The sequence below is a fragment of the Falco biarmicus genome, chromosome 2 (assembly GCF_023638135.1).
Source record: "Falco biarmicus isolate bFalBia1 chromosome 2, bFalBia1.pri, whole genome shotgun sequence".
Lineage (NCBI taxonomy): Eukaryota > Metazoa > Chordata > Aves > Falconiformes > Falconidae > Falco > Falco biarmicus.
The window spans coordinates 19,325,712-19,338,144 of NC_079289.1; the positions used below are offsets into that span (position 1 = coordinate 19,325,712).

General features: G+C 43.5%; 1 protein-coding gene across 2 annotated transcripts in view; it reads right to left on the reverse strand.

Moving 5' to 3' along the window:
• Positions 1-1,911: 1,911 nt before the first annotated feature.
• ARHGAP20 (Rho GTPase activating protein 20) overlaps positions 1,912-12,433 on the reverse strand; it is a 63,828-nt gene continuing 53,306 nt past the window's right edge. Inside the window, exons 10-14 of one of the 2 annotated variants that reach the window (XM_056329357.1) lie at positions 10,218-10,379; positions 8,696-8,805; positions 7,597-7,786; positions 6,997-7,108; positions 1,912-4,675 (exon numbers count right to left, since the gene is read on the reverse strand). In XM_056329357.1, the coding sequence (XP_056185332.1) occupies positions 3,615-4,675; positions 6,997-7,108; positions 7,597-7,786; positions 8,696-8,805; positions 10,218-10,379 (1,635 nt within the window). In that variant the 3' untranslated portion in view covers positions 1,912-3,614. The remainder of the gene's footprint in view (positions 4,676-6,996; positions 7,109-7,596; positions 7,787-8,695; positions 8,806-10,217; positions 10,380-12,433) is intronic. The other variant, XM_056329356.1, reaches the window with a different exon arrangement.

Genomic DNA, 12,433 nt, shown 5'->3' on the forward strand with positions numbered 1-12,433 from the left:
ACAGGCTGTATTGGGTTTGTGTGGCAAGATTTTGGTAGCAGGGGGGCTACAGGGGTGGCTTCTGTGAGGAGATGCCAGGCGCTTTCCCGTATGTCCGATGGAGGCAACGCCAGCTGGCTCCAAGATGGACCCGCTGCTGGCTGAGACCAAGGCCAGGCCCATCAGCAATGGTGGTAGTGCCCTTGGGATGAAGAGCCGCCGCGGCGAGAGGGGAGCGGGACCGTGTGAGCGCAGCAGCCCCCCAGCCCCGGGCTGTGCAGAGGGGCCGGCTCCGGGCAGGGCCCGTGGCCCCGCGGGGAGGAGCCCGGGCCGGGGCCGGGCTGCGGGCAGGGCCGGGGACCCCGCGGGGGCCGCGCCGGGGCCGGCCGGGCCTGAGGGGCTGGGGCCGGGGGTGAGGAACTGCAGCCCCTGGGCAGGGCTCCCGCTGGAGCAGCCCGTGGGGAGCCGCCTCCCGTGGGGGGGAGCCGCCTCCCGTGGCGGGGACCCCGCGCCGGGGCCGGGCAGGGGGTGAGGACCCTCCCCCGAGGGGCAGGAGCGGCCGGGACGGCGGGGGGGAGGGAAAATGGGGAGCAAAGCCGAGCCCGGGAGGGAGGGAGGGGTGCGGGGAAGGTTTATGTCTCCTTATCCTACTCTGATTTGATGGTAAACTGGACTGATTCGAGCCGAGCCAGTTCTGCCCGTGACGGTCACTGCAGAGCCATCTCTCCCTGCCCGTACCTCCACCCAGGAGCCTTTTGCTGTATTTTCTCTCCCCGGCCCAGCTGAGGGGGGAGTGATGAGTGGCTTTGGTGGCACCGGTCCAGCCAGGGTCAACCCACCGCACAGGCCATCAGCAGAGCCATAGAAAATGTTACAAAGCTTTCCTTTCAATATTCCCTGGCCCCGAGATCCCATGCCAGCCTGCAGGGGTGCCCAGGGCAGCAGAGTAGCAGGCCTCCCTGTACATTAAATGTTGGCTTCCCAACAATAAAGTACCTAAAGCTGCTGCTTACTGCAGTCTTCAGTTGCATCTGACGCTCTGAGAAGGTTCAGTAGAATCCATTTTGGATCTTAACAGCATTTAATTCCTTCAGTGAGAAGCTGCAGACGGTGATCTTCTCCGTTAGCGCTCTTTTTTGTGATTGTCACAGAACATGCCTCGTGCAGCAGCAGGGTATATATGTCTTTTAAGACAGAAGTGCATTTTACATTGTACTGGGTCTACATCCAGCTTGTTCACCATATGTTTAAAGCTGAAAGCACTCTAGCATTAGCTACAGCTCAAAAGCAGACACATAATTTGTTTCACATCGGAGCACTCTTGGATATACTTTTACTCCAGACTAGCAGAGACAAATGACTTGCTGGAAGATACCATTTGTAGGACAGAACGTTTATATTGCAGAGACTAGAGATTTTTTCTAAAGCTTTATTACTGTTGCAATGAATCAGCATTTGCTACTTGATGTAATCTTGGCAGCACAGCAATACCCTTTTTACCATTTTGAAAAGAAATTTAGAGTAGCTGTTTTATTTCAAAATAGCATCTTTTTTTTTTTTTTTTATAAAGGAGGTGCATATGTAGGGCTGCTAGATGACAGGTCTCAAAATACATACAAAGGGGTTTACCTCTGGAAGGTGACTATTACAGATCAGATTCTGTGTATTACCATTTTTATTAAAATAGCTGAATATGAAAAAGATGAAAAAATAACAAATTGAAGTCTTTGAGCCTGCACAGAATTATACATGCTAGTATAGTTCTAAGTCCATGATGGTTTATTGCGTTACGTGGGTCTCCACAAATGCAGCTCTGCTTACAGCTACGACGTTTGCAGGATTAGAGCCAAAAATAATAACCTTCTGATTCCATATTTTCAAGTAAGGGTATTTCTTGCTTTGCAAACAGACACCCCCACCCTCACCCACCCCCTCCTCAATCTGCTGGAGAGTATCCATTCTGTCTGATACAGAGAAAAAAACCTTTAATGCTGATAATACTTGGAAATGGGTTAGTGTACTGGACAGCGTTTACATTTTTTAGAAATGTGTAGTGACTCAGGAGCATAAGCACCTTTACGAGAGCATAGTTAAGCAGAATAGGATCTGAAACTCCACAACTGGCCATTACCAAACTGCAGCGGGGGAGGGCTTTTGAAAATGGAAAGGTAATGAATAAGTCAATGCAATTTCAGAAGCAGTGTATGCATGCACACATGCCCAGATGTATTTAGTTTAGCCCTGCCATTCCTTCTAGCTTCTTCTATAACCTGCCAGTATTAAAGAATAAATCTTGCTCTCATCCAGTGTCTTGCTCCCCACCTTTTCTTGCTTCCAACCCTGATACCTATTACCTAAGAAGATCTCTTTGCACCTCCATGTCGTTAACTGCATCCCATTAACTGAAAACACCCTCATCTTTCTAGATGAAGAGCAAAAGGGTAGGAACTATTGTTTGAATATTATCAGAATTTATAAAAGTCAACAGGATGATGACATACAGTATGAATGATGCCACCCAAAGTGGAGGAAAAATGCTGCAGTCCTTCCTCATGCAAGATTTGCAGTGGCATCACTGGGACTTTTGCTTCAGCAATAGCTTGTAGAACTGACCTAAAAAAATTTACACAGAATATAAATTGAATTTATGACATAACAAATAATATTTAATATATAGCATTGAATGCATATACATCAATATCAGTGCTGTAACAACAAAACAGAACTCGTAAAATTAGCAGCAGTTTTTTGCAAGTACAAAAATACACATTTTTTTCAGAACATATATAATAGCAAAATTTATCAGGATATATTATACAAACTCAAAGCATTTAGATAATGCATTACTTTTAATATATTATATGATGTTTTAGATGCTGCATAATAAAATTACATGTGTTCTGCTTGCAATAATACATAATGCCATTTACAGCAGTGTTAAGAAACTATTCACAACTTAAACACAAAAAGAACAAGCCAACGAAGCACAAGATATGAAACACACAGAGTTGCGAGGTGTTAGTTACAAGCTTCAGCATTTCTCTTTACGTATTTTTGAGCTTATTTTTTTCTTTCCTTTGCAGTGTGAAAGAAATAACTACACCTATCGAACATACCTTATAAACATACAGAAAACAATACACTTATTCCTTGGAGGACAATGAAGGTAATACCTATCAGTTTCAGAACAGTAGTATAGTACCACAGATCTATGCTGACTTTGCACACTACATCAAAACCACAAAGGACTGGGACTCACATCCGCAAGGCTCAACACACGAGTGGTCAAGGGGAGAGGCCCAGCAGGCACCCTGCTGCCCTGGCAGGCTCAGAGAACAGGGCGCTGCTCTTAATTTCCTTCTGGGACCCATCCAGATTTTGGGGAGATTTCTGTTTGCTTGTTTTTTAGCAATTTTTATTATTCTTACAATGTTCTTGCAAAGCTTTATGTGGGAACATTACTCAGACAGTTTCCTAAAAAAAGAAAAGCTGTGAATCTGGGAACTGCTCAATTACATTTGAACAACCTGGATATTAAACTTAAAATGAACACACATTAAAACCCAAGGCATTTTCTTTATGGTGTTTATTTTAAGCATTAAGATTCCTCCGCAAAAAAGCTTTGGTCAGTCTCTTCAAACTTTGGATTGTTGTAATGCTCTTCTAGACCTCCTCTTTGATCTTGGATCATGAAGTCTGTCTCTTCCTGTGATTCTCAGAGGTAACGGCTGAATGTCAGGCTTAATCAAATAGCCGTCGACTCCGTCAGTAGGCTTCAGGGGTGCTGGCCTGCTGTTGAGCTCCATTGAGCCCCTCTCAGCCAAAGCGTCGGTAGGTTGTGGACATGGTGGCACCTTGGTAGGTGTAACCAAATAGTCATCATCTGCTTCAGCGGCAGTGTCTTCAGGTTTCTTTAGCGGCTGAAAAGTGCTATCAAAAGGGGAGGAGGTTTCAGTTGGGGTAAACACAGATTGGTCTGAAAACTGAGAGAAAGCACTGTCCAGAGAGCTCATTGATGACACAGATGGAGATGTCCCAGGAGAAGACAGGCTAGAAGAGCTAAATCCTGAGCAAATATTTAATCCCTCTGGCATTGGAGGCAGGAGGCAATGGGACAAGTCTTTCTTTTCAACGTTCTGGTTTGTGTTGTCACTTTTACCAACGTTAATCCCTATAATCAAGCTCTGATTGATAAGCTTTTGCCCTTCCATCTGCAATGACCGAAGCTGACGGAGATAGTCTTCATCCTCATGAAACAGGACAACATCACAGCTGGCTTTGCGTGTTGCCTTCTCATGACCATCACCAATGCGGGCAAAGTTGGAAGCGAGGAGGCCAATTGCAGGCTCTGAGGAGCGCCTGTGCCTCCTCAAGGTTTTGAGAGCATCTGAGGTGGCTGCTGAAGAGCAGCCCAGTGCACTGGAGCAGAGAGACTCATTCTCTGAGTTTTCTTGTGATGAAAACTTACGGTGTACGTCAACAGAAATTGTCAACTGTTTCGATTTGGTTTTACTTTGGATTTCATCTACCTCTGTCTGCTCCGAATCACCATCACTCAGAGTGAAGACAGACTCCCTGCTCCTGTTATCCTGATCTCGGTTCTTAATCCAGTCACTAGAAGAAGAGTCAGCTTCATCATTTGCCTCGTTTTCCAGGCTGTCATACGAAGAGTCATTCAGATGGAGAGAAACAGCATCTGCAAGGACAAATCAAGTGTTAACATACCAGTGACTGAACCACCCTGCTGAGAAGCAGCTGCATTTTTTTTTCAGCAAGGTCCTACACACGGTTAGAGGCAATCCCAAGCACAAATGCAGGCTGGGCAGAGAATGGATTGAGAGCAGTCCTGAGGAAAAAGACTTGGGAGTGTTGGTGGGTGAGAAGCTCAACATGGCCCAGCAATGTGCACTTGCAGCCCGGAAGCCCAACTGTATCCTGGGCTGCATCAAAAGAAGTGTGACCAGCAGGTCAAGGGAGGTGATTGTCCTCCTCTATTCCACTCTCATGAGACCCATCTGGAGTACTGCATCCAGCTCTGAGGCCCCCAACGCAAGAAGGACATGGACCTGTTGGAGTGAGTCTAGAAGACAGCCACACAGATGATCAGAGGGCTGGAGCACCTCTCCTGTGAGGACAGGCTGAGAGAGTTGGCGTTGTCCAGCCTGGAGAAGAGAAGGCTCTGGGGTCACCTCGTAGCAGCCTTTCAGTACCAAAAGTAGGCTTACAAGAAAGCTGGAGTGGGACATTTTACAAGGGCATGTAGTGACAGGACAAGGGGGAATGGCTTTAAACTGAAAGAGGGCGGATTTAGATTAGATATTGAGAAGAAATTCTTTACCGTGAGGGTGGTGAGGCCCTGGCACAGGCTGCCCAGAGCAGCTGTGGCTGCCCCATCCCTGGCAGTGCTCAAGGCCAGGCTGGATGGGGCTGTGAGCAGCCTGGTCTGGTGGGAGGTGTCCCTGCCCATGGCAGGGGGGTGGACTAGGTGATCTTTAAAGGTCCCTTCCAACCCAGACCATTCTATGATTCTAAGTATCCTTTACTCTCAGGAGTATTTGCCCTTTAAAGATTCTTCAGGCAGAAATGCCAAAAATTTCAGAAAAAGTTACTGTCCTATTTTGAAGTAGAAAAACTGAAATGAATGCTAAGTTGCAGTTCAGTCAAGAAACGTATGATAAAGGCACAAATAAGGGTTAGGTTTTTTTGTAGTTTGTTTGCGGTTTTTTTAAGCGTGGAATGTTTAGTGCTAGGCAATCCAGCTATAAACAATAATTTATATACAGTATATTCAACCAGTAATTTATGTTTTTCTTTTTGCTAATGAATATTGAAAGCAACATTTAACCTTTCTTTCCTTCTTTTAGAGAAATGAAGAAAATGGGGCATACTTTGTACTTTTAGGGTCTTCCAGGAATTACAGTATCTTTAAGAGCAACACTATGAAGAAAGTTCTACTCTCAGTTTAAACAGCCACCTCATTTCCACTGAGCAGTGCACACTCGGGCCCTATTCTGTATATGCGATAATTGGAATTACATTAAATCTCTTTTGCTCTGGGCTGTGCTAAGCTGACTTATCTCACATTTGCAGCAGAGTTCACGCATGGGCAGTCCCCATGCCTCAGTGCATGCCTGAAAACTTGTTCAGTTGCTGTAAGCTATTGTGGGTCTGAACTCTTGAGTTGTAGCACATCCTAGCACTGCAGATCCCATGTGCTTCCACTCTTGGGGAGGAGGCAGGCCAAATTTCACTGGATTTCACCAATTTCACTGGAGGCAGAGCATGAGGAGTTTGGGACAGCCACACTGAGTCAGTCTGGCATGCCAGAGCAAGTGCCATTACCACTTTTAGTATAGATCAGCTGTGCCAAATTTTATTTTACAGAAACCCTGCTTTAGAAATATTTTAAGGAGAGGCCCAAAACTCCTGTAAAAATCAATACTATCACAGAATAGTTGGAGAGAAAAAGAGCATTAATGATATTCTGGAATGTTCTGCCAACTAGTCTGTCAGACATTTTCAGTCACCAGTTCCATGACTTTTCTGTGCTAGTAGCAAAATCTGGATGTCCCATTGAAACTCTGGAGAGCTCTCTTTTGATGATGAAGAATAGACACTTTCAACCCTAATATAACGGTGTGACAGCTGGACTGCAACCATTATAACCAATAATTATTATTATATTGTTGATCACTGACTTCCAGTTATTCGGGGAAAACATAGGCTGGGGCAAAAATTCTAGACTTGAGATGAAACCTTCTCCAGATTTTTTTCTTTTTTTTTTTTCTTTGTTTCCCCTCCACCCTTTTTTAACACAGTGCCTCAGATGACTGGAATAGGAGAAATGGATTCTTTGGAACAGCATTTTGTGATAAGGTCCAGGTCTATGATAAGCTGAATCAGTGAACAGCAGTATCTGGGAACACCACATAAAGAGGGAACAGCATTATTCCATGGAATATACTGATCTTTTGCCTGGCCGAGTTTAGCTAACAGGATTGAAACATCATCTGTTACCTGAGCTGTTCTCTCTCTTGCATGTCATCAGTATTTCTCCAAAGAGGGAGGTAATTTCCTCTCCAAAAATCCTGCAGCAGTTCTCAGTGAGGAACTGTACCAGACTAGAAATCTGCAACAAAGCAACGGGAAAGAGATGTCTTGTCAGAGCTTCCATTATTCCACTCAGGGCAAGCTCACCATACAGATGAGGAACAGGAGCAAACTGCCCATCCATGATGTGCTCCCTTACAGCCAGGAACTCCTCTCCTGATCTCCTGGGCCTGAGAGGAAAACAGATAGGCCCAGGTAAAATGTCCCAGGATGCATCCCGGTATACATCTTTTCCATTTCTACTCTGTCCTGTTCCAGGTTTACCACAACCAGAGATCTTTTTGATGACAGTAGCACTTTGCTAATACACTCGGTATAGCTTTATGATATCACTCCCCTTCTTCCAGGCAGATTATGAATATGGATCAACGAATGTTTCTAGAACCCTGATAAGTGGACAAGTCCTGATGTAAAGAGGTACTGACTGTTTTTGTGTTTATAATCAACAGCCTGGTTGAACAGGATGAAGGTTGGTTTGGGTTTTTACTACACTGCAGTGTCTCTTACCTTTTTTGTAAATTCACTTTCTATATCAGGAGTGGAGGAAACAGGAGGCCAGAGCAAGCTAGGTGCAATGCAGATAGCCAGATTAAATGCATTCATCTGGTTCTCTTCAGATCGCCTTTCTATACCATGCAGTACTCCAAAGATGTAACGTAAGAGAACAACATTAGCTCTGGGGAGCTGCTCTATTAACCTGAAAACATACACAAATTTAATTCTTCAAATTAGTGACTGGACAAAAATAAAACCATTTTCCATAGATACACACAAGTCAAGACAGTGAAAATACAGAAAGAGCGTAACATGGTCCACCAATTAAATTAGGGAGTGTGTCAAAGAGGTGTTCTTGTTCAGCTGCTTTCCCTCTCCTAGCAGTTTTCTGGAAGGACAGAGAACACCCTAACACATAATGAAAAACACACTCTGTCAAACTAATGAACCAAGTACAATGTATGACATGAAACTGTATTTCACCTAAGTTGCCTCATAATTCACTATTCACTTAACCAAACAGTTCAGTTTGCCATAAGTATATATGTATGTAAGTACACGTGAGGTCACCTAGTGCACCAAGCTCTGTTTCCCATGACATAAGTTTTGCCCACTTTCTGTTTTGTATCACCTGCAAGGGTGCAGGCTTCCCTTGTCGCTATGCTCCTGTATTTCATTCACAGTTCCATCTTGGCTTCAAAAAAGTCACTAAAATTTGAAATGAATGAGGGGGAATATATGAGGAATTGATTTCAACTACCCTTTCACCTAGGATCTCAAAGTTCCCTGCAGATTATTTTGGATTTGGTATCAGGCAGAAATGCAGGTCTTGAATAGTGTATTTATAAATACTATAAATACCATTTTTTCATGAGAGGATATTCATTTGTTTACTGATATCCACAAAGGCAGAAAAGCAGGACAAAACAGAGTCAGAAAATTGTCCCATAGAGGCAATCGCTTAAGTATATATTCAATGATCTGTCATACATGAAGATATTGTTAGCATCTATTTAAAGGAAAAAAATAATTGTAGGTTCAAGATTTGGGATTCTGCCTTCTGGGATATAAATTCATAGGAAAAGAATACAGAGAATATAAGTAACTCTACCTTTGGATGCTTTTTATCTTCTCTTCATTATTTCCTTGATCCATCACAGAGACCCACTTATCACAGAGCTGGGATGACAAAATGCTACCTGGGATGTTGCGAAGAAAATCCTTACCAAGAGAAAAGAAGAACAAAACGCATGAACAGCTGTTCTGGAGCAAGGGAGGGAGTAGGAATAAGAACGCAGTTACAAGAGGATGTATCAGTAGGATAACACTGGCTGACAAGCATCTTGTTACACACAGCAACAAAAACCAGCAGAAAATCACCTGAGATAAAGAAGTACTTTGGATTATGCTTAGAGTGAATATTTTCCTGCCCTTCCTCACCCTTCCCTGTCAAAATAGAGGCATTTGGAAACTTCATCTGCTATTGCTGAACTAAAAAATCTGCAGTGGGACCAATAATTTTGATGCTGCATATCTGTCTTATCACTTCACCTCATCTTCAGTCCCTGTTTCTTCTCCTTAGGTGACAAGCTTCAATATCTCCAGACCATAAGCATTCCAAGGCACCCCCACCTTCCTTCCTCTAATCAGTCCCTTTCGGTAATGGAGTACTTACACTGGTCATGGGTAGTCTTGCTGCTCCTTTTCTAAATACCTCAAGCACTGGCAGGCAAGTTGTTGCAACTTGGGAAGAAGCCCATATCCTAGCTTCCCAAACAAGCTAGGGTAAGGGAAGCTATGATGCCCATGAATAACACATTTGCTCTTATGTGGTAACTCTTCACTGTTATAAACACTAAGCAGTTCCCCCTCAGTGAAACCGTTACCATGGGATGAGTATTGCACCCCAGCAGTTTGCATGGTGCAGCTGTCCTGACCTAAAGGAATGTTATAAATCCACCAGTAGGAAAGTAATTGTGCTTCCTCACCCATAGCAAAAGGAATGGCTTTCTCCAATAAAAATATTCCACCAAACCACTGCTTGCTTGAGAATGGAGATTACTATTTCTTTTAAGCAAAAACTACACACAAAGAGATGCACTGCAATAAAACAAGAAAAAGAAATATGATGATCCTCCTTGTAGCTGAAATTTTAATGAACTCTTGGGGTGCTTTTTGCAGAAGGAACATTGTTTTTAACATACAAGTCTATAAGAAAAGGTAATGCATGGGAAAATCAACCCAAATATTTTGAGCAACACTATACACTCACTAGGATATGTAGTGTAGGGTATTACCAATGAGTAAGGAGACAGGTCTGCAAATCTGCTTTTCTAGTATTTCATTGACTTTAAGCAGAGACAGAGAGAGTAACAGGTTATAACAGAGAGAGACCAGGTTATAGCTGAGACCTCAGGAAAGCTGGCAGCAAAATAAGCTGGCTAGACCTCTCCTCCATCCTAATTCAATGGAAACCCCCTTTGGAGATCCTCACAACGTTACTGTGCCAGTCCATTCTTCTTAATTGAGCCCACCAAATCTTCTTTGGGCCTGTCCCTGGGAGAAGTCCTACTTGTTTGTGCCTAGGATCTGCGCTGCTCTCAAAAAGGGGGAAAGGAATGTTCTTCACATACCTTAAACAAAGATGCTGTCACAAATATGGATTCACAGGCTAGGTCCACCTCAGCACCTGAATCAAGCTTCTCCTTGAGCTCTTTGCAGGTTTTTGCACTTCCAGAGCGTCTGAAAATACCCTCAGTGGACGGACCTTCTTGGTAAAGGAGGGAAAGCATGTCCTAAACAACATTAAAAGGCAGAGAGGCTTTCTCAGAAATATCTTTTAATGTCCAGTGCCATTAAAATGTAGTTTTGCCAGTTCTGCTGAAGGTGAAAAGCTCTGAGTCCTAAAAAAGCTCACAAAGCGAACGCAAGTCAAAGCTCACCCTCCAAGCCAAACCAAACTGCACAGGAAAGCTGTGGTCTGGGGCACTGATTTTGGAAAACATCCCCTCAGAAATACTGTGCTGCCACTGCTGAGCACTAACCTCCTCCATGATCTTCCAGGATCTATGCAAGTTTTAGCCAAGTCATTTAAATATATAAACATTGTGGTATGGGAAAAGGAGAGTGGTCTACCTAATCCAAAGCTCTGCATCTGACAGCGGCTTCAGCCAGACACCGCTTTGCAGGAAGATATGAGACCCTCACTGCTCATCAGTGTGTTCAATATTATCACCGACCAGAGATGAAGACTTCTGTTCCATGCCTGATGTCTGAAAAAAATGAGATTTTATCTAAGCTGGAAAGTGCTTTGTTAATATCTACCTGCACTTCTACAGCAGATCAGAGTCAGATTTTTACCCCCTTTGCTTCTTGTGAGTGGTATCGTACTCTGCAAACAGCTCAGGGCTGTTAGTGGGACCACCTCCGGGGCAAGGTGCTCCCACCTAGGAGGTCACCCAGAGAGGAATAAAGCTTGGTTCACGGCTCCTCTGAAGCCAATGAAGCTGCAAAGGAATAAACAGGTAGGCAGCTCACTACATTAAATATTTAAAAGGAAAGGGAAAACAAGAAGATTCCTGCTTAGCTTTTAAAATAACAGGAGAGGCTGATTTCTTCTGCTAAATAAGAGAGGAAAACGAGCAGAAAAGGAAATGCTGAAATCAGAGGCCTCTCCTGAGGTAATATGTACATAATATTTTCCAGCTGCTTAATTCTCTGCTGTCTCCTGTGGGTCACCTCTCAGACATGCTGGTTACCTCTACCCAGGCCTGGTCCAAGTGATGTGAAATTTGTCAAGTTTGTCTCTTCTGAGGGAGAAAAGCATGCAGGCAGTCTCTGGGATTATGTACATGCACGCAGTGGTCTGAGGACCAAGTTACCAAAAGAGACGGCAATAAAGGGTACACTGGGGAAGAGTTTCTTGTCATTAAACCAAGTTACTGTAACAGTGATAGCTAAGCAGTGGCATTTGATGAATTTCCTAGTCAAGGCTGTAAGGTAGGTCTTCCTGACACACAGCAGTGCAAACAAGTCTAATGGAAACTATTATTTCTACTTTTCTTTGATGTTTCTTTCTTGCTCTTGCAGAAGTTGAAAGCCAAGCATTCATGTAAGTGCAGACACCTTGGAGGAGCACCTTCATGGCAGCAGGATTTATGCCAGCATTGCCATCTTTTTCCAGGAGTTTAGAGCTCTGCTGTCAAAACAAGCTGAGTTCAACAGCACAGGATCTTAGCATATAAGCAAATGCTTTGAAAATATATTTTACATAAAATACCCACAAGAAAAAACTGGGAAGTCCCTCTTAAAGTAGCAAACCTAGACAAAATTATATGAATTAAGCTAACGGTGTAAGACAATTCAGTGTGGCAATGGCTAAAAGAGAGCCCTTCAGCTGTGAAAGCAAGTTTGAAGCTCTGAAGCAGAGGTATCAAATATGCCTGCAGCATTCATCCCTGATATGTTCCTTCTTTTGCAGGTAAATCCCACACAGTCCCTCAGATGCAGTATTCCATTCTCCAGAGTTGCTGCATGAAATCAAAAGTAAGTTATATTTTGTAGCATAAACAGAGTGTTTGAGATTCAAGGCACAAATTTTACCAAGCTATGATTTTATGCTTAGTAACTTTGGGTTTTTTTTCAGATAAAAATTCGTTAATATTTATGTTTTGGAGAAATTTCTGAAATGCAGCATTGGCTCATCTCTCAAATAGAGTGAATAAGGGACCAGGTTCTTCCAGAGTCCATCTCTGGAGGGCTTATTTAAATAACCTAAATGATAAAAATGCACACCTCTCCCTCAAAAGAAAATAACAAACCCACACTATTAAAAGACCTGAAAATTCCT